Here is a 24,106-nt window from a genome sequence, read left to right on the forward strand (position 1 = left end):
TCAAGGGGCGGCCATTTTGTCACATCGCATCACATGACCAACGCGTTGTGGTCCACGACATGACAGCGAACACAAGTAGCGCACACGTCAGAAATAGTTGCTACGCGAACGTCGACGTGCGCATTCTCTCTCCTGATTGGTCCATTATGTCACATGCTGCAATGACGACATCAGGTTTCCTGGCAAGTTCCGCCATTTCGAACAAAGAAAACATGGACCAAGTAGACGAACGACTGTGCGAGGAGGTGCCCAAATATATTCCTCTATAAGATGCCAGCTCCAGCTTTTATAAAGATGGCCAACATGACATTGCTGCAGCTGTAGGCTTGGAAAGTTTGGCGTGCCAACGGGGGTGGAAGGTTTTGAGGGATAAATTTGTCGTAGCGAAATTGCAGCACATTTTCAAAACAGCGCGTGGGCGCGCAGCAATTGACGCGTGATATTGATGCAGTGATGTACGCATGGACATCGGCCGCGGAAGTATAAAGAAGCCTTAACAGTTTTAGGTGTGATAAACGTGTCAAAAGAAGCTAAACTGCCATCTAGAAAAAAAATATTGCATTGTATTAAGTTGCCTGAACGGCGTAAATCAAATCATGAAATGTTCCAATTTTGATAGTGTTTTGAGAGAAATCTTGCCACGTTGCTAAAACACGTTTATCGCTGGTTATATCAATGAAGGTCTGAAAAGACCTGGAGGTGGTGGTGAAGCCAGGACAACAAACAAACACACACACACACACACCCCCACGCACAACACACACACACATACGTACACAAAATTCCACGCCCCCTCAGGTGACATGACCGTCAGCTGGCAACCTCACTGTGAGTTATCGCTCAACGTGCGCTTACGTAATCACTCGCTCACTTTGAAAATTTCATTGCTGCAGGGTGAGAGCAAAATCTTAGGCGCACTTCCTAAGGAAAATTCATCACTGCAAATGCAGTGCGATCAATATACAGTATGTTTATTAGTGTGGTTGTTCTGTGCACATAATCATACTAAGAAGTGTATCTAATGAAAGATTTTGCGAAAGTCGTTATTTATTTTAATTAAAATACAAAGAATTTAAATGAAATCTAAATATTTAAACCAATCATTAAAAAATGTCAAACTTTTATTTCAAGATATTTTTCAATTTATATATGGAACCATCATTCATTTAAAGTGAATAATTCCAAAAATACATATAATTTCAATATTTAACCAAGACATTGAATACACACACACGCATGTAGGCCAGTGTTTCTATAATTGTGGGGCGAGCCCCCGTGGGGGGCGCGGTGCGATGCTGAGGGGAATCTGGGGAACATGATTTTTTTCCCCTGCCATATAATGAAGTGTAATTGCACATCCACTCCAGTAGTTGGCAGTGGTGCTCTCATTGCCTATTGTGCGCAGCGAGTATTAAATCTATGGAGAAGGTTTGTTTTGCAATGAACATGCTATTATTTATAAATGCAGCGGAGAGTAGGTGGTGGGGTGAGAATTGTTTTCTTCTTGTTGGTGGGGGCATAGAAAATAATTGAGAAGCACTGATGTAGGCTAACATATCCATGTATATAGTGTAGGGGGTTGACAAGAAAAGACAATAATATAATCCTTGAAATAACAAATTTCTATTGTTCTAATTACGGTAACAAAATTATATTCTATCACATCAAATTAAAAAAAAAATCGAAATGATGGATAGCAAAAAGCATCACGGCACGTAACTATATTGTACAGAAAACACTTCTAATATTTCTTATACAAAGGAAATTTTGCACATAGATTTTTTTTTAATTTGCAATAACATAAGGGCAAAATATCACGAACAGCTCCCAGAACGATGCAGTAACCATCCATCCATTCATTCTCCAATCCACTTCTCCTCACAATAATACTTTTAAATCCAATAATAAATTAATAACTGTCGATATATATTAATCAAACTGGTGTGTGCACGTGTTCCTAACATTGTGGAGGGCGAGTATAACAGAAGCATTGCAAAGTGTCGTGGGGTCGCCTGCCTCCATGTGCAGTTGCACCCCCCATTATGGAGTGGAGATTGGAACGTGGGGGGAAGCCGCATGCTGGAAGGGGGCACTAGGCGCCGTTTGCATGGCAAAAAACTGACATATGCATAATTTACAAATGCATAATATACATGTGAAAGTAAAATTGCGATCAGCGTCAATGAAGTACGCGAACAAAAGAGGTGGTGGGGGACGTGCACATGTTCAAAGAGAAGGGAAACAATGGATGTCACACACGTGTTCCCGATTGGAGATCTTTTGGGGGTTAAAACAAACAAATAAATGAATATACTAGTTCTGGAAAAACAATATTTCCACACGTGTATAAACAAGCAGTGGCATTTACCTGCAACGGGACAAGTGTGTCTGCATCCTCCGGTTGCCAGACCTCGACCACGCTTGTGGCGATTTGGCTCAGAGCTTTTGAATGGGCGAGAAAAACAACACATCAGATGAGACGAGAGGTGACAAGTTGATTTGGCAGCGTTCAACACGTGTATCGGCGGCAATGAAAAGACCTCACAGTTAAGAGTGAGCTTCTAAACGAAACGAGAAGGGTGACGTGACTTGGCATCGCTTTGACAAAGGCTGACTAGTTAGCAGGAAGCGTTAGCACGGCAGCTAAACCAATTTGTTCACACAAACAGTCACATTTGCTTTAGAAACTACTCGCAGCGATTAGTGTTGAAGAACACAATAATGAGCGCGTGGGTGTAAATGCAACGATAAAGGAGCTATTAGAGCCCCATTCGAGAGTGCTGTCAAATGAACGTCTAGCTAACTTGACGTTACGGGAGGAAAAAAATGTTTAGTTTTTTTTTTGGTTTGTTATTTTCGGACGAACCTTGTCTCTGAGCTCCTCCGTGTTGCACGCAGGGTAAAACTAAATGCAATATTCCCAGTAGTACGTTGAGCCACGTCTTCCGGTGACAGTAGCTGCCCTGCTGGAAGTCCTGCGGCCCCGCCATGCCTTATGTTTTGCCACACCGCCGCCGCGCTCGCTCGCTGGGTAGGTGCTTACTTCGTTGTCTCCGGCCACAGCAGCAACCGCCTCCCCTCAGCGAGCACTCTGGCCCACCCTCCTTCGCGATTACTCTACGCGCATGCGCAGTGCGCACGCAAATCGACACAGTTGACAAATTGGCTACGTGTCGGCCAAAGTGAAAGCGAGAAATGGCACTAAAATGTAAATTGCGTGTTACACCATGCAGGCGGATTATTTTTCTTTTTCGTGTGTTCTTAAAGGTGCTTAGCAAGATATTCAAATTATTATTGAAGTGAAAAAAATCAAATTAATCTTGAGTTATCGCTTTAGTTTAGATAGCCCAAACGCACATTCGCGCACACGCAAACACACACGCACGCACACACAACTCAGTTAGCTAATTTTTTTCACTTCAAAAATAATTTGCATAACTTGCAAAGCAAAATTCGAAGACTGTACAATATTATCTGTGCATATTTTAGCACATCAATGAACAAAACATCTTGATGGATACATTTCTAACTTCCACTTCAAGGTCTTTCTGTGACTCTTTCAGTCTCTCTCTTGCCACCTGCCGATGTCATTTTTCCCTTAATGTATAAATACTGTATGTTTTCCAGGACGTCCACTTCTCGCCCTTTGTGTGCCTCCTCCAGTCTACAACCTGTTGACAATTTTTCAGGAATTGGGGGGCAACACATTGTAGCTATGTTTAACTGACAAAGACTATAGGGGGAATCCTGGGAAACATTTCTGTCAGATAAGTAAGAGGACTCGAGTTATTTCTCATCTGCTAAATTACATAAGACCAGTGGCGGGCCATGTATTTCACACCTGGGCCTTCAGTGAAGTCCTACTTAGTCTGACTTGAAAAAGAACTCTCACCTAATAATACAACACTCGATTATAATATGACATCAATGTGAAAAATATGATCATGATTTCTTGATTATGTTAGGCCAGCCGAGAAGACCTTGACCGCCCACCACTGTATAACACAATTAAAGCGTTCAAGTGTGCTTGCTTTGGTCGCCAGTGAATTCAGCATGAAACAGCGTGATAATTGGCGGCAAAGACAGGTTGGGCAAGTACACACATGAGCGATGTTACGACGCGGGTGGGTGTGTCCAAACAAACCTGCACTCAGGCATTTATTGACATTTTTCCCCCCTCTCTCACTTGCGCTACTTCACAGCAGCAGCACATTTTCAATAAGCAAACAAACGAGAACATTGCAATCACAATGTCGCCTGGCGTATCGTTAAGCAAAAAGACAAGTGACACTGGGGTACATTCGTACACTCACACATCGAGTAAACACACCGGGGCTTTGCTCTGCATCTTGTTTTGCAGAAGGCGCGACTAGTCATCGCTGACGTGCCATGACAGAATTGTTCCCATTTTGTTGGCTCATCCAGAAACTGCTTGTACAGGCCTGGTGTAGAAACGGAGAAACATTTGCATTGTCAAACAGGAAAATAGCGGAACTTTGTGAAAACAATCCAAAAAAGGCAAAAGAACTCCACATTCAGCAACAATGATGGCTCTCCTCAGGAAGTCCAGTCTTTAGGTCAACAGGCACAAATAGTTTTTTGTCGTCTAACCCGCAAAGGGATGCTCTTGTTTCATCTCTGGTTGCACTCAAAAACTCAAATAAGGGCCAATGAGATTCATCTGGCAACACAAGACTTGTGTCCTTAAATTGGAGAACCATGAGTCAATCAGTCCATGTAGTCAAAGTCCTCGGGAATCCCGAAGGCTTTGTCCATACGGCTGTCGTCAAATGCAAACTTCTTCTTGGTCCACGACTTGATGGCGAAAACATTGTCTGGAAAAACAAAAACAACAAAAAGTCATGTTACATGTAAGTGGTGTTACTGGCATGCCTAGTCGGTCGGGTATGGAGGTGTTAATGTTCTTGGGACTGGAAAACGATGATTTAGTCGAGGCAGGAAAAAAACATCAACTTGTTGAGCCTGGGTCTAATTTCATGGTGCAATCCGTTTACTTTCAGTTTCAGCTGAATCAGCAACCTGTCTGGTTGGTTCTGAATGTAATTGTGCGCTCCACTAATGGAAATGGGTTTACTTTGTTTCAGTTTCTCTAGTGACCTATTCAGGCAACCAACGAATCGGGCCGGGATATAATTGTGCCCCTGATAATGGATGGTAGTTCACTTTCTGTTTCAGCAACCTTTTTTTGGCAGCAAACTTATTGGGCTGGAGTGTAATTGGGCCCTCCCCTGGTAGAATCCAGTTTATTTTCCATTTCAGTTTCGGCAACTCTTTAGGCAACATCTGGCAAAGGCACATTGTAACTGTGCCCTCTGCTGGTGGAAACCTGTTTAAATTCTTTTTCAGCTTCTACAGTACATGTGTCAAACTCAAGGCCCGGGGGCCAGATGTGGCCCGCGACCTCATTTTATGTGGCCCACGAAGGGAAATTCATGTGCTTCAACTTGCTGCTTCTAGCACATTTTCTTCACTTTTAACAACATTGAGAAATGAGATATTGCCATTTATTACTGGCTTCTGATTTCAAAACTAGCTTTGTATCAATGTGTTGTGTGTAAGTGATAATGTAAGGTGATTTATATGAGTTCACAGTCATAACGGCCCTCTGAGGGAAACCAGTACCACGATGTGGCCCGTTCACAAAAATGACACCTCTGTTCTACAGCTACCTGTTTAGGCCAAAAACCAGATGGGCCTGGATATAAGTGTGTCCTTGGTTGTTTTGTTTTGTTTCGGGGTTTTTTCACCTTTCACTTCCTCTTTTTGTTTACTTCCACATTGTGTGCCTTCGAGCTCGGTCCAGCAGACTGAGGCATTTTGAGCAAAATAGTCAACATTCGTTCACCACGGTTACATTTGATGAGTCAACACTAGGACAGGTCACAGGGACAGAGACAGAAACAGCCCCCATGCGTCAACTATTTCACAAGCAGCATTCGCGCTAGCGAGAGAGCGAGCGATAGAGAGAGAGAGAGGGAGAGAGAGAGAGAGAGAGACTTCTTGTGTCAACTGTTTCACTAGCAGCATTTGCGCTCCCTTGAAAAGAAATGCAAGCAGGGTGTGCCAGAAAATTCCCCAAAATTACTCACCTGTCCACCTAGTGACAGCTTCCTTGGCTACAACGTTTGATTTTCCTGCAAAACAAGAAAAGGCAAACTAAGTAGTGGATTACTCATGATGATTGACACATCAAGTAGCCAGTCAATGGCTAATAAGTAATAAGTTTATATTATGGAACAATATTAATAACTGAAGCAATTTATTATCAGATCTTGTCTTATTGTATATTCAGGATGTGGGAACATGTTCCTGTCGGGCTGTCATTCTTAATTTTGTTTTAACTTACTTTTATTTTAATTGAATGAAGTGTAAGACTAAATAAATTGATAAATTGTGTTTATAGATTGTGTTTATTAAATCACAGAAACGTTACCTTGGAATTAGGAACTTATTGTGTTTAGATTTCATGAACTATGCTTTACACTTCAGGTAAGTACATGTAATGTTTTAAATTTTTATATAAACAAATTTGGAAAAAAAAATGTCAGCGTTATCATTATGGGTTGTTTATAAAATTTTCCAAGTATTGACTAAAACAAACCATAAATTATGACGAAACAAAATGCCCATATTGACTTGATACTTGAATATGATTAGCCAGCCAAGCCGCACCCACGAAGACTGTGGCTCGGCCTTGTTTCAAAACGATTTCCCCATCAAGAAAAATAGGGGGACTTAAAATAATTATCACAGTTCACTGACTGACAGTACAATAATTTTCAAATATCACCCCACTAACAAATGCCATTAGTCACTCTGAGTCAATTATCCACTCAAAATTAATACACACCTACCTTAAATGAAAGCCCATCGGGCAAAGTATGAGTGAGAAGTGTTATCTCAGTTGATTAGTGTTTATCCTGAAATAATGACCATCCTGATAATGGGTGCCGTGCCCTGGTTAGTTGGCAGGTGTGTCAACCACTTAGGACAAATAAGGAAGTGTAATTCTCTAAATTCATTACAGTATTTCCTCATGTACTGACCCTAAACGTTAATAGATGTTGTACCCCGATTGGGTCTGTCATTTATCCACTTATGACGAATAAACAGATCAGGAAAATAATTGTAACTGTGTTTATTTCAGTGAATAGAAGCTATGACGTTTTTCCTCGAACAGTGATCCACTAATAGAGGCCCGATTAGGTTGTATTGGGCTGTCATCCACTTGAGAAAAAAATATACACCTCTCTCAAATAGACTGTCATTACTTCCGTTTGTTCATGCTACAGATAATTTATTTTTAGGCCGATGCCGATTCCAATAACCAATTAATCGGACAATTCATTTAAAAAATTAAAAGTTAATTTAAAAAAAAGTGGGTTCCTTAAACAGTTACAATAATAAAGAGTTATTACAGGCATAACATTCGTTTTAGATTACTTTGTCCTTTAGTGTTTTTTCTTAACTTTACAGATATAAAAGTCTGCAAAAGTTGGCAGATTTTATTTTTATTTTTGGTCAGGGGCTGAAATGTTTGAATGTCATGATCTTTATCTTATGCTATAATGTTTTAAGGTGCAAAAAAAAACAAAAAACAAGTAAATCGTCAGAAATTATAACCCCCACCCAAAAAACAAACAAAAAAAATAGCAGACTTTTGCAGACATTAGAAATAGCTGATATTCGCTGATTAAATTGGCTGGATTGGTCACGAGTACTCACTCATCTGTTCGACAACTTGTGGGTCACAGTCCTTGTACTTGTCCAACTCAGTCTGCAGCTGAGCTCGCTCATCTTTCAGAGCCTGAAGCTCCTTCAACATGGCATTCCTCTCTTTCTACACCCACACACACACACACGCATACGTGCTCATTCAACTTGTGAACATACTACCATGTTTTAAATGCTAACAAATGTGTTTTCTTACTGTATCCTGGCGTCCTTCTTTTGCTTTTCCAATTGCGTCCTGTAGAGATGTTTGGCGCTGCTTTGCCTCAGACACCTTTGAGTGTAGAGAGCTTTGCATTACAACTACACTGCTGCTTTGGAACATACTAACTTTTAAAATAAACACATTGGAATGTGAAATAAACTTCAGTACAGTAGCAACGCATTCAGGGAGCAAACGAGATGACTATAGGCTTGCATTCAACTCCTGTTTACTAGGCCCGACCGATTAATCGATTGGACAATATTAGCTATTTTAATAATCGGGACGATTTTTTTTTCTTATTATTTATTAGGTTTTTTTTTAGGCATAAAACAAACACAGTGTAATGACATTCAACTGCCCCCAAAATAAAAATGGGCGATTTTTGCAGATTTTTCTCGGCAAACTTAAACAAATGCAAAAGGTTTAAGTATCCTAAAATGCTCAAAGGTTCTGCCTGTAATGCATATCTATTTTGTTGTAAGCATTAAGCGACCCCAAAACAAGTTCTTTTATTCAGGATGTTTTTTTTTGTGCACTCACATGTTTGTTCAGCTCCTCCAGTTTGAGCTCGCGAGCGTGCAGAGCTTTGCTGGGGAAGGCCCAGTAGTAATTGGACGTGCCCACACGCTCACAGTCCACCATGTTGTCATCCACCAGGCTCTGTAGCACCTCCTTTACCGACATGGGGGCTGAAAGATGTTACAGACACAACATCACCCGACCTGGCGCCTTCTTCCTGGAGTATTAGCTTGCATGGCAGTAGAATACAGTGGAACCACTAAAGTGAGGCATGCTTGTTCTTTGGCTTTTTTTAAGACACTTGGTCTTATAAGAAAAGAAAAAAAAAAAAGAAAAACATCACAATAAAATCCAATACAGAGAGATATGCAAAGGAAGCGCACTTCAGCAAAATATCAAAGCTTTTTTTTTCCCGAAACGCTCGAATGACACTTAAGGATGATTAAAATAAAATCAATTCACAGATGAAACGTGAATTAACGTTTGGATTTTTAGATGACGCCTTTGTGATTTGTCCCTAAAGTAAAGACTGAGTGTTTGATATATAATAATGTATATTATATACAATAATATAAAGAAGCGTTCTGTTCTGAGGACTAGCAGTCGCATATTAGGAAAAACCTGGAAGGATCTGCAGGCAACACTCCCCTTTCCCCTCCTCTCCCTGTCGTCATTAAGTAACAGCATCATGCCCGAGCAAGGGGCTGAAAAACATGTGCTTTTAATCAGGACCCAGCCCGAGCATCTACATTGTTATTGTTGAAGTAAAGGCAGTTTTACGCACTAGAGAGTTGTCATTTGTCTACATGGTGTAGCACTGCTGGTTGAAAATTTTTAAAAAGGAGCAAAGCTTTTTATGACTGTGAATTATCCATCCATCCATTATCTGAACTGCTGATTGTGGATTATTACTTACTTATTCCTTTTGTTTTAGGAGCAATCTTCTCAATGTCTTTCAGCTGAAATACATCCTTCTACAAAAACAACAGACGTGGAATTTATTGTGCATCAAACATAATAACAACAATTGTAATTATTGTTTTTGTATATATTTCTTACTGTTTCAAAGAAAATCTCCATCATGCGACTTCTTTTCTCCTCGAAACTTAGTCCTTTCTTTTTGGACTGAAACACCAGTGATAATAATAAAAATTCCAAAATTCTGAATTATTCAATTATTTATGAGTAACTTGGTACTATGGTGGCTGAGAAGAAGTAACAAAATTGTGAAAACTCCCAACTACTACATTTAATTAAAGTTAAACCTTGAGTAAAGTGTACAAAAATACCCTTAAAATTTACTTGATATATAGAACAAACGTTTTACTAGCATTCACAACATTAATATACAGTATACAAAGAATTTAAATAAAAGGGAAAAAAATCATAGACCAATAATACTAATTACATTTCAAACAAGGATATGCGTGAGACTTAAAATTGATATATTCCTGAATGAATAGCATTTATTGATGTATTTTTTGGGGGGGTTGTTGTTAAATAAAGAGACTTGAAATGAATATCAATCTCAAACAAAAATAATATAAATAACGGAATTTAATTTACAAATTTAAACTTATTAATGTGAAATTTTCACCAAAAAACATTTAAAAAAGGATCTCATTTTAATACGTTTAATTTGATTAATTTCATTTTAATCTGACGACACAGTTACTCGAGACGTAAAATGAATTTCAATGTTGAGACGACGCTTCGTTGCGACAGGCTGCATCTATTTACGGTAACCCCCCATTCGGCGACAATTTTCTTAGATACGTTGACATTACCGACATTTTTAACGTACAAATACGTGGTAAACGCCTTCAACAATTCGATAATGTGTCATTAAAGTAACTACGATGAAATCGAACTTTGAACAAGTTACGTTCCGGCTCGATACACACTAAACGTTCCTAGAAACAACAAGCTTACCATTTTGATGAACAGGCCGCCTAGAAAAGTCCTCTTCCGTTAATATACGTGATAAATAGTCGTTTGTTAGTGATATTTGACCCGTTTTGTTTTCTTTGTTTTGTTTTTTTTTTGTTTTGTTTTGTTTTGTTTTTTTAACTCCAAATGAAAATCAGGGTGTCGAGATGCTTCCGAATTTCCCGCGGAAGTCTGTCAAGTGACCTCACTATGTCGCATTCACGGAACCACGAAAACATGAATAATTCCTGCGTGTGCGCTTCCAATTTGTTTTGGAAAATGTGTCAGAAACAAATGCTTTGTTGGTGTTTGGCACTCTCCACCAGATTACTATGATAAAGAATACGTGAATTCTTTCGATTCATGTTTCTATAATCAAAATCTCGTAAAAATGAATGTTTGTTGTTCTACTAATTATTATATTTTACGATTTCAGTCAAGGTGCCTTCACTTTTACTGAGTTTTTCTTTAACTGAGTCACTGCTCTCTATTGGCTATGTAGGACAAGACCATCTCGTCCTATATTTTGTATTCTCCTTGAACAATTTGTCCATCTAGGACATGTTTAAAAATTGCTGCAATAGGATGTTTTATGTCAATAAAAGAAAAAGGGCAAAGTTTAGGTCATATTGCATCGTGTGTGTGATAAGGTTGAACAATTGTCATTTTACAAGAATAGAATTATCATAATTTCATCAGAAAATGTTTAATAGTACAACAAGGCTTCTAGGGATAAAATGTTAAATTATGGAGGGCAAAATTGTAAAATGCTAATATAATATTACAATCAAAATTAATTCAAGGAAGGGCTATAACATTGAATAATACAATTGTAGTATTACAAGTTAAGTAATCCGAATCAATTCGTAATGATTGATAATTTGGAAAGAGAAAAAAATCGTGATTATATGAAAAAAGTTGACGGGTCATGAGATCATGTTATGATAAAAGAATTATAACTTTGAGAAAAAAACTATAATTTGACAATAATTAATATATATATATATATACATATATATATACATATATATATATATATACATATATATATACATATAAATACACATATAAATACATATATATATATACATATATATATACATATATATATATACATATAAATACACATATATATACATATATATATATACATATATATATACATATATATATATATATACATATATATATATATATATACATATATTTATATATATATACATATATACACATATATATATATATATACATATATATATACATATATATATATATATACATATATATATATATATACATATATATATATATACATATATATATATATATATATATATATAGAGAGAGAGAGAGAGAGAGAGAACTAAGGATAAAAGTGTAATTTTCAGGGGAAAAAAATCAGCCAAGCTGTTCATTGTTTTTAAAAAAAAAAAAGCAAATAAGAATGAAGTCATTATGAAGTCATCATTCATTTTACAACAGTTGCAATAATACAAGAAAAATAAATCAGTTTGTTTTCATTTCAATAACAATGAAAAAAAACTAAACTTTGTAAATATGTAAACATATAGCATGTAAAGCGAAAGACACCAGAAACATGCTTTTTAATACAGAGGGCACTTTAATTTCATTTGAAATTAGAAGAAATATAAACAAGAAAATGGAAAATAATAATTTAACAGGAATGTGTAGGGGAAAAAAATATTTCTCATCAGAAACTGTGTAGCCATGTATTCTCTGTCCTGCCAAACTATTTATTTGCTACAATATACTTTGTTAGTACATAGTTTATGTAAAATGTTTATTTTTTTGAAGGTGTCACAACACAGCAAATTGCACTTGGTGACTCAGTAACATATGGGTCAGTATTTTTTCGCTCACATCAATCGGTGACACGCAACATTGCCGCTTATTGAAGCCATGCGTATATTAAGCTTTATTGTCTCGTACTGTCGTGGACGTGCACTTGTTTTGTGCTACACATTTTTCAATTATGACTTAGTTAATTATAACTTAACAGTGCATTGTCTGAAGCTATATCGCGAGACTTTCTTTGCTACAGCGTTACACAGTGCAATGAGACCAGGAAGTATTGGGGCCACGCTGGAAGAAAAAAAATGTAGATTTTATTTGAATTTTTTTAAAGTAGTAATTTCACGAGAATAAATTTATAATATTATTAAAAAAATATGATAATAATCAAATATTAAGAGGATTTTTTTCACATTATAACAAATCGTAATTTACGAGGAACATGTTAGAATTGTATGGTAAAAATGGTTAAACGTTATGTGAATAAAGTTGTAACATTTTAATAATTAATTTAATAATTTCTCAATTGTAAATTTCTGTGACCAGTTTTAATATCACGTGACTAAAATCATAATGTTAGAATTAAAAGTTGGAAATTTTTTAGTCATAATATTAACAGGAAAAAGTATTATATAATGGTGGAAATGTTATAACAGCACAAGCAAAAAGTCATTACGATACGATAATAAATAAATCCGTAATATGACAAGGGGGAAAAAAAGGATGACATTTTTATTAATCCCAAAAAGTTGTACTAGTACAAAATAAAAATGTGTAATTTTACATGAAGAAAGCTGCATCACTGCGACAAGTTAAAATATTAATTTACTGAAAAAATGTAAATATAATGGGGCGAAAAAAATATATATTAAAAAAAAAACCTCCTTACCATTTTCCAAATGAAATCTTTTTCTTTTCTTGTCACAATACATTTTTCTTCTTTGCAAAAATGACTACCTCTTATTACAACCATTCCCTCTTTTTTTTCTAAATTACAACTTAACTCTTCTTTTTGTATTGCTCAAGCATTATTTTTATTCTCGCGATGTAAACATTTTTTATCTGGGAAAAATGGCAATTATATTCTCAACTTGGATTTCTGTTTTATTCTCGTAATTTGCAACTTTCCATTCGTAAATAAAATATATTGTTGTGAATATGAATGCTTTTAGTATGAAAAATATTCTTGTGATCTTATGTCTTTTCCATCTGACTGTGATTTTCTTTTTCCTGATGTATATTTTTTCTTTTCATCGTCGCACCAATACTCCTTTATACAATACTTTTTAAGTAGTCAGGCAAAAATAATGTTGCTGTCAGTATAGCTGTGGTGGAATGTGAACGTTGGTTTGAAGTGACTCCTAAAAGCACAACAAACAAAAAAGATAATAAACAGGCAGTCTCAGGGGCACGAATGGCACACAGCAAGTGAAAGTGGATGAGTGCAAACCCGCTCCTTACGTGAGTGCGCACACACACGTGCGTGTAATAGTTTATAGTGGATAGTGCATGTGTGGTGCTACTGCAAGTAGCGGTAGACTTTGAAGCAGTGGTTTCCCGAGTCGGCGACCACCACGTGTCCGTCCGAAGTGAGCGCCAGACCTTGAGGGCCATACAGAGGGTCGGCCGATGTGTTGATGTAGGACAGGAAGGAACCACTGCCATCAAACACCTGAAATAAATAAATGCAATTATTCAAACGAGAAAAAAGCTCAATTTCACGGGAATGATAGGCATTGTCAATGTTATCAATACAGACTTAACTTATTGTCATTATTTTATGACTATAAAGCACTAATATGAGAACAGTAATGCAATATTAAAATAATTTCTAGAAAGAAAATATCAAGAGTTCATATTGTGAGAAAGATTACGAAGAAATACAATCCTAGGAGCCAAAACAAGTAAATTTCATGAGAATAAAGGCATAATATTTCATGGGGAAAAAATAAATTGCGTCATCTACAATGAGTCTTAACCTTTCAGGCAATAGTCAAAAATAGAGGAATGTTGGAAAATATTACATTGAGTAAATATGTTAAAAAAAAGTTATTTTTTAGAATAACGTAATATTTAGAGAAAAAAAACAGCATACAAGAAAAAAAGCTGTATTATTACGAGAAAAATCATTAAATATGATCATCATCCATTTTCTGTATGATTTTTCTCACAAGGGGCACACAAATAAAAATCATACTTTTTGAGCAAAAGGTTGTACATTTTTTAGAATAAAGTTTAAATTTTTATTATGGAAAAAAAATAATTACAGCAAAATGTTACTACAACTACTGACGGGGAGGACTTACTCATGTCAGATTTTTTTTTTGCCTAAAGTTATCAGTGACCGGTTACTTCAGAAGCCGTATTATGCACTGCTCCTATCGTAGTTCTAAGTCTGTGGACAGTACCTGTATTTAATTTGTGGATGGTTGTTTATAAAATAATATCATAATAATAACAGAAAAAAGTAAAATTTTTATTACACAATATTTCCAGAGATTGTTTTTATTAATTATAAATTAATCTTTAATTTTTATTAATTACACAGAAACACAAGAAAGACATAAGATAAAATTTTTTTTAAAAAAGAATGCCAAAACGAATTTAAAAACAATTGCAAACCCACCCTGAAAACTAATTAAAACTAACTAAAATATAAAAAAACAAAACTGAAACAAATAAAAACCAACTCCATTGAAAATTCAAAACTATGATAACCTTGGCGTGCACTGACCTGTATCCTGCTGTTGCCCCAATCGGCCACGATGATGTTCCCATTGACATCCACGGCCACGCCCGTCGGGGCGTTGAACTGACCGTTACCTTCGCCGTTGGAGCCGAACTTCAACAGGAACTCGCCCTCCGTGTTGAACACCTAAAGTTACCACATTTTCCCATGATTCACTCTCAATCAAACCAATAGCGGTGAGGTGATGAAACATGCCTTACCTTGACTGAGTGGTTGTGAAAATCTGTTATGATGATTTCATTGTTGTTGTTGACTGCAGCAAAGTGAGGCCCTGAATGAGGAGAAAAGAACAAAAAATCTGAACAAGTTGAATAAAGTAGTTGAAAGACTTGTCGGTGGATAGTTTTTGATGCCTATGAAAACATGTACGTCCGTTTGCCATCACCTGCAAACTGCCGGTCACCGTTTCCGCGGTTACCAAACTTGGTGACCATCTTGCCATTGAGCTGGAAAATGAAGACGCAGCAGGCCTTATTGTCCACCACGATCACGTGACCGTTCCTGTCCACCGACACGCCCTTGGGACCCATCAGCTTGCCTGAGCCGATCTTGTTCTATATAAAAAAAAAGAAAGTCAAAATAAAATTGCGATATGATGTGAATCCAGACTATAATTCGGAGTTAGGGACCAAACTCTGTCACAAATTGCGAACATCCACAAGGAATCCGCCCACTCTAAAAAGGCTTTAAAGTGCCTCTCGATGCCACAAACAAAGTTCAACACCGGACCCCAGCCTTCTAGCGTAAAATTTGCATGCTCTCCCTTTGTCTGCAAGAGTTTTCTCTGGTTTCCTACTTTCCAAAAACATGCATGGTAGGTTAATTAAACAGTCCAAATTATCCCTGGGTATGATTGTGGGCATGCATGGTTGTTTTTCTTTGTGTTCCCTGCCATTGAGTGGCAACCAATTCAAGGTGTATCCCGCCGTGAGCTGGGAGAGACTCCAGCATGCCAGCCACCCTCGTGAAGAGAAGCGGCATGGTAATGGATGGATGGATGGATGAAACCCATCAACTCATGTCAGCATAGAGATAGTGGCAAATCTTTCCTTTTGTCTAAATGAAGCACCTGAATTCCTATCAACATACTTGGACACCAAAATACTGCCAAAGCACTATTTTTGACAAATTTAAGCTAATCTATGCGCTTTAACAAAGCTCCTTGACAACAAGACGCCACAGGATGGTGCCAAAGCACAAAGTCTTGTCAAACTATTTAAATAAAATATCAAAGTGCAAAACAAGAATCAAAGTAACCAAACAAACACTATGGAAATAGGACTTTAACATGGCATGGACGGGGGCAATACACAATAGACCCAAAACCGTGTAGACAGTGACCCCACAAGGACCGAAAGGGAACAGGGAACTCAATACAAATTGACGAGACAACAAAAACACCTGGACAAGACACAAAGGGTTGGAGGGAGCTGATTGGGTGACACCAGGGACCGGTATGGCGAGCATAGGTGTACACCGTAATGAGCACTCTGAAACGGAAACTCCGGCGCACGTCTCAAACCCGGAAATAAAATTGCCTCGGAACACTGTTCCGATGTTCCGTTCAATTTGGAGAAAAAGACGTGACCTGTGACGTCTGAAGCAATAACTGTTCCATTGTCTAAGTGAACTCTAGTAAACCCTAAAAAGAAACCGTCTAAATCCAAAGACTGTGGAAAAAAATAATATTCTTAAATAAAAATCTTTGAAATGCATTTGTGTGCCATAGTTTTTGTTACTTTCTTTATGTACAAATGTTTATACTTTAGTGTGTGAACATATGAGTCGTGGTTTCTGAGCGTAACATTGTTTCACACTTTTGTTTACTTAAGGTAAAAATAATCAAATGACATTCACAACATTTCTTAGCTCGGCATTAAACAAGCTAGGAGCCATTTGCTTGATTTTTTTTTTTATTTACTTAAAAACTGCCACAATACACAAAAAAACACCTTTTTATAGTATAAAAAATAGGTGTCCAATCATAGTTTCCGTGTGTGTATACGTGCTCATATTTTACTAAAAGCCTCCATAGTATTTGACTGCAGTTCTAGTTTTTCGCCACCAGATGTCATTTTCACTGAAGCGATGAAGCTTCAAATCATTTTGAACCTGCTTGAAGTGGTTCAGTGGTTCATAAAAAAACCATTTGCACATCACTACTGTAACCTAACAAAAACACAAGGAAAACCTGAAACTAAATACTAAACCGAGTGGCACGGTGTGCGACTGGTTAACACGATGGCCTCACAGTGCAGAGGTCGTGGGTTCGATTCCGGCTCCGGCCTTCCTGTGTGGAGTTTGCATGTTCTCCCCATGCCTGTGTGGGTTTCCTCCGGGTACTCCGGTTTCCTCCCACATTCCAAAAACATGCATGGCAGGTTGATTGGACACTTTAAATTGCCCCTAGGTATGAGTGTGATCACAGATGGTTGCTCGTCTATGTGCGCCCTGCGATTGGCTGGCAACCAGTTCAGGGTGTACCCCGCCTCAATTCACGTCAATACAATTGCTTGGAACCAAAATACCACAGGATGGTGCAAAAACACCACTGTTCCCTAAATGGAGCTCTTCAGTTGACTTCAGCATATTTTTGGGGGGCAGGAAGATGCCACAGCATTGCCTCAAAGCACTGCTGTTGTCCAAATTAAAATCCTCACTTCACCCCGACAAATGACCTTGGCACCAGTATGCAACTCGATGACACCAAAGCACGACTGATTTCTAAATGAAACTCCTCAAGGGATCTCAATATAGTTGCTTGGAACCAAGATGAAATAAAATTGCACCACTGTAATGCTTTCTGAGCTTTGGCCTGAGTACAAAAATTGATAGGTGGGTTGTTCAGTGTATAACCCCGCCCCCACCCTCCAGAAAATCTGCAAATGTCAAAATATTGATATTACAGATGATTTTTTCCCCCCCAAGTGCAGGTAAACATTCACCTTAAACTTGCCGTCGCTGGAGAAGATGCTGACCCACTTGTTGTCGTAGTCAGCAATGATGATGTCACCGCTGGGGTGGACGGCCACGCCCGTGGGCCGCTGCAGCTGACCGGGGGTCCTGCCCCGGACCCCGAAGCGACTCCGGAACAGGCCCTCGTTGGAGAAAATCTTTAACGGTGGATGGAAAAAAAAAATCCAGGGTATATATAGACAAATGTTTGCGAGACTCAAGTCGCCGTAAGAGGACATTTTGAAATGTTATGGGGATAAAAGTGGAATTTATGTAATGTTATAAGAATGATCTAAATACAAGAACAAAAAAATTAAGTCACGTAACAAAAGCATAATTAAAAGAGGAAAAAATTGCAATTTTACAACAAAGCCAGTTAAATGATGAGAAAAGTTTTGCTCCCCACCCAAAAAAGTATTTCAGGAAAATAACATTAAGAGAATAATTAGAAAAAAATAAGCCACGTTTTAATTGAGGATGATGTTGAAATATAATGCAGAAAAAAAAATCTGAATTGTTGCTGAAATGTTGACAGAAAACAGCTGAACTATTACCAGGAAAAAAAAACATTGAATTATTACGGCTTAAAAGAAAAACTTGCAAAAAAAAAAAAAAGTTGTAGCTTTGGTACCTGCACACACTGGTTGTTGCTGTCTGCGATGAGCACTTTTCCCACAGACGTGGACACGCCCTGCAAATTGGTGAACTCGCCTTTGTTTCGCCCTTTGGTGCCTGCACAATGGGAAATAAAAAGCTCTAAGTTTAACTCGTCCACTCCTAACTGTCGTGAATGTCAACGGAAAGACGTGTTAAAGGTGCTAAATAGTCACGTGACAATTATTGATTTGATCACACCAAAGTGTGTGATGTTACAAAATCCAAAAATTCCGTTCATTCACTTGAAATTGTATTTGTGAGTTTTTGAAACTTGAGTTTGTTCAAGATTTTAAAGTCTTCACTGTTTATGAAGCAATTATGTTATTGTGTTTCCAAAAACACGCAAGTTTTGGGTCTGTCATAGAAGCGAAATGGTTTTCAATATTCATGAAAGCAAAGGTCACGTTTGTTGAAGACCCACGGCCCAAACTCTGAGTGGACCATTGGCATCATCATTTTTGGGAATGATGTGCAAAACAAAAAGAGCACCTCATTAATATTAACATTTTGAGTGGGTGGAATTTAGTTAAAAAAGTAAGTTTTTAAAGTTTTGTGCTGTCCTTTAATCCAGGTAATTATCTTTATCCAAGAAAGCCCTTTGCGCTTCGGAAAAAAAAAAGAAATCACAGTATGTGGTTATTTTATTGTTTCCTTCAAACCCTGTCGTTAGGTTAGAATACTGGATGGTTTTCTTCATGCATATTCATTTATGAAAAATTAAATGTACAGTATTAAGCACATATTTTTTCCATACTTCAAAATGTTATCATGGTTAGGAAATGTGTGGTCCCATGTACCCCCCCCCCAGTTGTACTAATGAAAAATTGTGGCCCCCTCCAGAACTTCATGTATACAAAAACACGCAAATTGTGTTCCTTAAAGACGTACAATCATCTTTAGTGTACGACTCCAAATTGTCTTTGACGTTTACAAAGCCCAAAGTGTGTACCGATTCGGAAGATGAGGTCATCCTCGATGGGGTTCTCTTTCCTGCGCCCGGTGCTGTACATACTGGCGGGCCTCTTGATGGCCCTCTGCTTGACGTGCCCGCTGCTGCTCGGCGACTTGAGCCTCTTCTTGACGCCGTCGGGCGCGGGCGAAACGTCCGGCAACTTGCTGGCCTTGGTCCTGAAGGGGCTGCCTTTGATATGCTCCTCATACAGGCGCAGGGACAACGTGAAGGTGCCCTCTTTGGGGGCGGTGAACAGGTACTCGTAGGTGCCGTTCTTGTTGTCCAGGATCTCGCCGTCGCCTTTACTGCCGTCGGCCGCCGAAATCTCTGCCGTCAGGACGGCGTTGCCCACCTTGCAAAGGCCGCCGTCTTTGTCCTGATTTGTAGAGCACATTTGGGACATAAGGCGAACTCATCATGCTTTAGAGAGGCAAAGAAATTTGATAACACAAACCAATCATATATGCATTTTCCAATTCTCTTATTTTATGCCTAATTGAATTCGACTGAAATTAAACATAAAACCAAGAAAATTACACATTGTGTATTCAAAACGACCTAACAACTTTGCATTAAGAATGCCCCAGCTATCTTAATGTTAGTATGGAACGGAAAATGCTATCAATGAGCTAACGATTAGCATTGAATTTTGCGGTGTTTTTTTTCCAGGGAAGAGATAAATCGTTTACCTTGCTGGCAGTTTCTAACCCTTTAAGCAACACACATTTGAACATACGGTGGAGCAACACATGTGGACAGACAATGTCGTAACACTCACTGGCATATATTCTTTATCCCCTTTGTAAAAACAACTAATATTACAGATTAGTGAGTCACTTGAAAACGGACTGCAAATAGAAGCCTGAGGCAAGTTAAATTCAAGACTTTTTCCATTTGAAGTTAAAATTACGACCACCGCCACAAAGTTCTCAATGTCTCATAATGCAACGGTACATAAATGACGTTCTTTGATCTGTCCCAACTAAAAACTTGACTGTTCTGTTGCTGAGCTAAAAAAAAAAAAAAAAAATCTTTTTAGGTTTTTGAGATATTTTCATTTTTGTTTTTAGGTTTGATCTATAAAAGCTTGCGCAATATGGATTTTATCATTCATTGTATGACATTTCAGAAAATTCTACCTGTTGCTGACCTTAAGCCTTATTTCATATTCCTTCAGCGCAAAAAGGAAATCTGTAAATGTTTCCTTAAATCGCTGATTTAAAAAAAATTGTTGACCAGTGTTAAGTTTCTTAACAATGTTAAATAAATATGATAAATGTAATTTATTTTGAGATATGGAACTATTGAAACGATTTATCTAAAAGCCTACTCATCTTGTGTAGGCATTTTTTTTAAAGATGTTTAAAAAAATCTTGGATTCATGTATTCAATAAAATTTAAGATTTTTTTTTTTATTAACAGCAGCAACCCGAAACGTCTTGGATCTTCTTTGTTTGTCTGGATGAGTGCATTTTCCTGCCCCCAGTGGCCAAAGCAGGCACACCCGAAGGAGCAGCACATTTATTTGAATTAAAGAATTTTTAAATCGTGATGCACAAATTGTTTAAGTATGTTAATAAGCGCTCTGCTTTTATAAAGTTCAATATTACTTTCCTTAAAGGAGAAGTCAACCCCCAATTTTTCTTTCCAAAAATATGTTCTATGAATTCTGATGTCAACCTTGGTGGTGACGGTGACAGAGGTGGGCACCCCCGCCACACAGTGCCGCAAGCCCTCGCCAGTAGCCACCGTTTCGGACGCCACGGCGTTGGTAGTCACCACGCTGCCCAGGTTGTGAATGGACTTCTTAACGCCTTCCGTTTCCAGACGGAAGTCCAGCTGGCCGTTCTCGCCGGGCCGCAGGGGGAGCTCTTGCATCGCCAGGTCCGCCAAGCGCTCGCTCATCTGCTTCTTGACCAGCAGCACCTCGGCCTCTCCGCCGTGGCTCAGGGCCTGCTCGGTGAAATCGCAGCTGCTACGGATTCCATCCTGGCCCTGCAGCAGGTTGTCTAGCTGAGTCTGAAGCACCTGCGCGCACACAAACAACCGGCAGGGTTAGGTGGTGGTAACAGATGGCGCGTTTGGAAATATCAAAGGCAACGTGGAGCCGATATTAAATGCAACAAACCTGTTTTTGATTACCGAAAATATGATGATGAGACTTCAACGAACCTAAGTTTGAGTTTTTGTGAGCATTAAAGACAATTTTGTCTTCATTGAACCTAGCGTACATTTTTTTTTTCAGAAACATCAAAGACAATTTTGTTGTCAATAAACATGGCATGGTCTTTTTCTAAAGATAGTTTAGTCATCTATGTAAAGTTTAAAAACATAAGGCAACCACTCAGTGTGTTTATGAACATCAAAGACCATTCACCGTCTTCAATTACCCGAACAGTCGGGCTTTTGTAAAAAATACATTTTTAACATGAAAGAGTGTTCAGTCGCCATAACATCCAATTTTTTAAATATCACAAACAATGTGAGTCTTTAATGAACCCAAGTATGAATTGTTGTAAACATCAAAGACAGTTTAGTCTTCACTGAACTGTGTACATTTTGTCATGGACAACAATGTCAATTTTGTTGTCAATTAACGTGGCATCGGCCCACGTGACACACTAAAGACAGCTTAGAGTCTTCAATGAATCTAAAGTTTAAAAACATGACAACTAAGTAAATGTTTGGAAACATCAAACACAATTTGGAGCCTTTGGATTTGTAAAAGTCAAAAACCGAATAATAAGTTGAGTAAACTTCAAAGACAGAGCGGAAAATGTCAGACTTTCGGTCCATGAGCCAAATCAGGCTCGCAAACGGGTTTAATCCGGCCCACACAAGAAGATTTGGTGAAGTGTAAAAATAAGGGTGGTCCATGAAAAACGGAAGCCGTTGAAAGTTCCAGCAGGAGCCATATTTATTTTTCAACATGAGATTTTGTAGTCAGGCGGCACGGTGGGCGACTGGTTAGCACAATGGCCTCACAGTGCAGAGGTCGTGGGTTCGATTCCGGCTCCGGCCTTCCTGTGTGCTGTTTGCATGTTCTCCCCGTGCCTGCGTGGGTTTCCTCCCACATTCCAAAAACATGCATGGCAGGTTGATTGGACACTCTAAATCAGGGATCTTCAATCCTGTTCCTCGAGGGCCGGTGTCCTGCCCGTTTTCCACCTCTCCCTGGTGCAACACACCTGAGCGATCGTTATCTAGCTTCTGCAGACCTTGCTGATTATCTGATCATTTGAATCAGCTGTGTTGCAGCAGGGAGAGATGGAAAACCTGCAGGACACCGACCCTCGAGAAACAGGATTGAGGACCCCTGCTCTAAATTGTCCCAAGATGTGTTAGCAAGCACGGATGGTTGTTTGTCTCTGTGTGCCCAGCGATTGGTTGGCAACCAATTCATTCCTTAAGTTTAAAAACAAGAAAACTAGTACTTCTCTGTAAACATCAAGGACACCTAAAAATTTTCAATGTAACAAAACAGGTTTGTGTAAAAGTGTAAGACGATTCAGTCCGCAATTACCCGTCATGGATTTTTTTTTTTTTTGTAAACAAAAACATTTTGCCGGCAGGAAAGACATTTGATTCAGTGAAACTAAAGTATGTGTTTTCGTGAACCTCAAAGATAATTTCGTCTCTGCCAAACCCAACATACATTTTAGTCAACAATAAAGACAATCAGCAGATCTGACTAACTTGATTGTAGTAAGAGTCACCAACAAACCTAACATAGCTGTTTTTGAAAAGGTCAGATAGTTAAGGAACTTTAGAGACCCTAATATAATTATTTTATTAAACATCAAAGACAATTTAGTTGGCAATGATCCCGAAGACAACCCGTGAAAAAATTGTTTTAGTAAACATCAAAGACAATTCATAGTCTTCAATAAACCTAAGACTGATGCTTTTTTTAAACATCAAATACGGTCAAGTCCTGCGTGAAACACATTTTCTTTGTAGACTTCAAGACATTTATATAATTTGTTTAAATCTCCAATTCTCTTATATTTACCTTCCTATATATCTTACTTTAAACTAAATGAATTTCAATCTATTTTGTATTCATAAAAATAAACACATTTCCAAAACAGTCAATCAGGTCACATTGACATTGACATTGTACGGAGCCCCTAAAGTGACATGGAAAAAAAAAAGAAATTTTTTTCTTGTCCTGACGAGAAACTTTCTCATCCTAACCAGAAAGTTTCTCGTCCAAACCAGAAAGTTTCTCGTCTAAACCAGAAACTTTCTCGTCCTGACGCGATAATTTTCTCGTACTGACGAGAAAGTTTCCCGTTAGGACGAGAAAGTTGAGAAACGTCTTTACCAACGAGCGCTACCTTATTTACCTGCGTGAGCTAGGTTTTTGCAAACTGCAGTCTATTTTCATCCTGAATCCAGTGCAGCGAGACAATGGCTGCAGAAGAGGACTGGCACTCTTTCCTCAAAACAAGGTCTATACCAAATAGTGTCATCGACCAACTAAAAGAAGATAAAGTGACAATAATTGTTAACTACTCATACTCACTACATAAATATTGCGATATGGCTCTCATCATATGTAATACGTGACAGA

General features: G+C 38.2%; 3 protein-coding genes across 5 annotated transcripts in view; all 3 read right to left on the bottom strand.

Moving 5' to 3' along the window:
- Positions 1–3,151, bottom strand: part of tmem131l (transmembrane 131 like) — a 39,824-nt gene extending 36,673 nt beyond the window's left edge. For 2 of the 3 annotated variants that reach the window (XM_088303384.1, XM_088303383.1), the window contains exons 1-2: positions 2,867–3,151; positions 2,369–2,442 (exon numbers count right to left, since the gene is read on the bottom strand). In XM_088303384.1, coding sequence (XP_088159510.1) covers positions 2,369–2,442; positions 2,867–2,990 — 198 coding nt within the window. In that variant the 5' untranslated portion in view covers positions 2,991–3,151. The remainder of the gene's footprint in view (positions 1–2,368; positions 2,443–2,866) is intronic. The other variant, XM_088303382.1, reaches the window with a different exon arrangement.
- A 978-nt stretch (positions 3,152–4,129) lies between these two features.
- Positions 4,130–10,648, bottom strand: mnd1 (meiotic nuclear divisions 1 homolog (S. cerevisiae)). Its single transcript, XM_088303143.1, has 8 exons — positions 10,409–10,648; positions 9,536–9,601; positions 9,393–9,450; positions 8,498–8,646; positions 7,952–8,026; positions 7,747–7,861; positions 6,111–6,155; positions 4,130–4,835 (listed from the first exon to the last, which is right to left on the bottom strand). Exons 1-8 carry the CDS (start codon positions 10,409–10,411, stop codon positions 4,729–4,731), a joined length of 618 nt encoding a protein of 205 aa, XP_088159269.1. The 5' UTR covers positions 10,412–10,648; the 3' UTR covers positions 4,130–4,728.
- A 1,338-nt stretch (positions 10,649–11,986) lies between these two features.
- Positions 11,987–24,106, bottom strand: part of trim2a (tripartite motif containing 2a) — a 28,548-nt gene continuing 16,428 nt past the window's right edge. The window contains exons 6-13 of the mRNA XM_088301950.1: positions 21,211–21,558; positions 19,528–19,906; positions 18,553–18,653; positions 17,912–18,079; positions 15,352–15,520; positions 15,167–15,237; positions 14,952–15,092; positions 11,987–13,889 (exon numbers count right to left, since the gene is read on the bottom strand). Coding sequence (XP_088158076.1) covers positions 13,737–13,889; positions 14,952–15,092; positions 15,167–15,237; positions 15,352–15,520; positions 17,912–18,079; positions 18,553–18,653; positions 19,528–19,906; positions 21,211–21,558 — 1,530 coding nt within the window. The 3' untranslated portion in view covers positions 11,987–13,736. The remainder of the gene's footprint in view (positions 13,890–14,951; positions 15,093–15,166; positions 15,238–15,351; positions 15,521–17,911; positions 18,080–18,552; positions 18,654–19,527; positions 19,907–21,210; positions 21,559–24,106) is intronic.

This window comes from Idiotropiscis lumnitzeri, chromosome 8 (genome assembly GCF_059441095.1).
Source record: "Idiotropiscis lumnitzeri isolate Australia: NSW breed Sydney's pygmy pipehorse chromosome 8, RoL_Ilum_1.0, whole genome shotgun sequence".
Lineage (NCBI taxonomy): Eukaryota > Metazoa > Chordata > Actinopteri > Syngnathiformes > Syngnathidae > Idiotropiscis > Idiotropiscis lumnitzeri.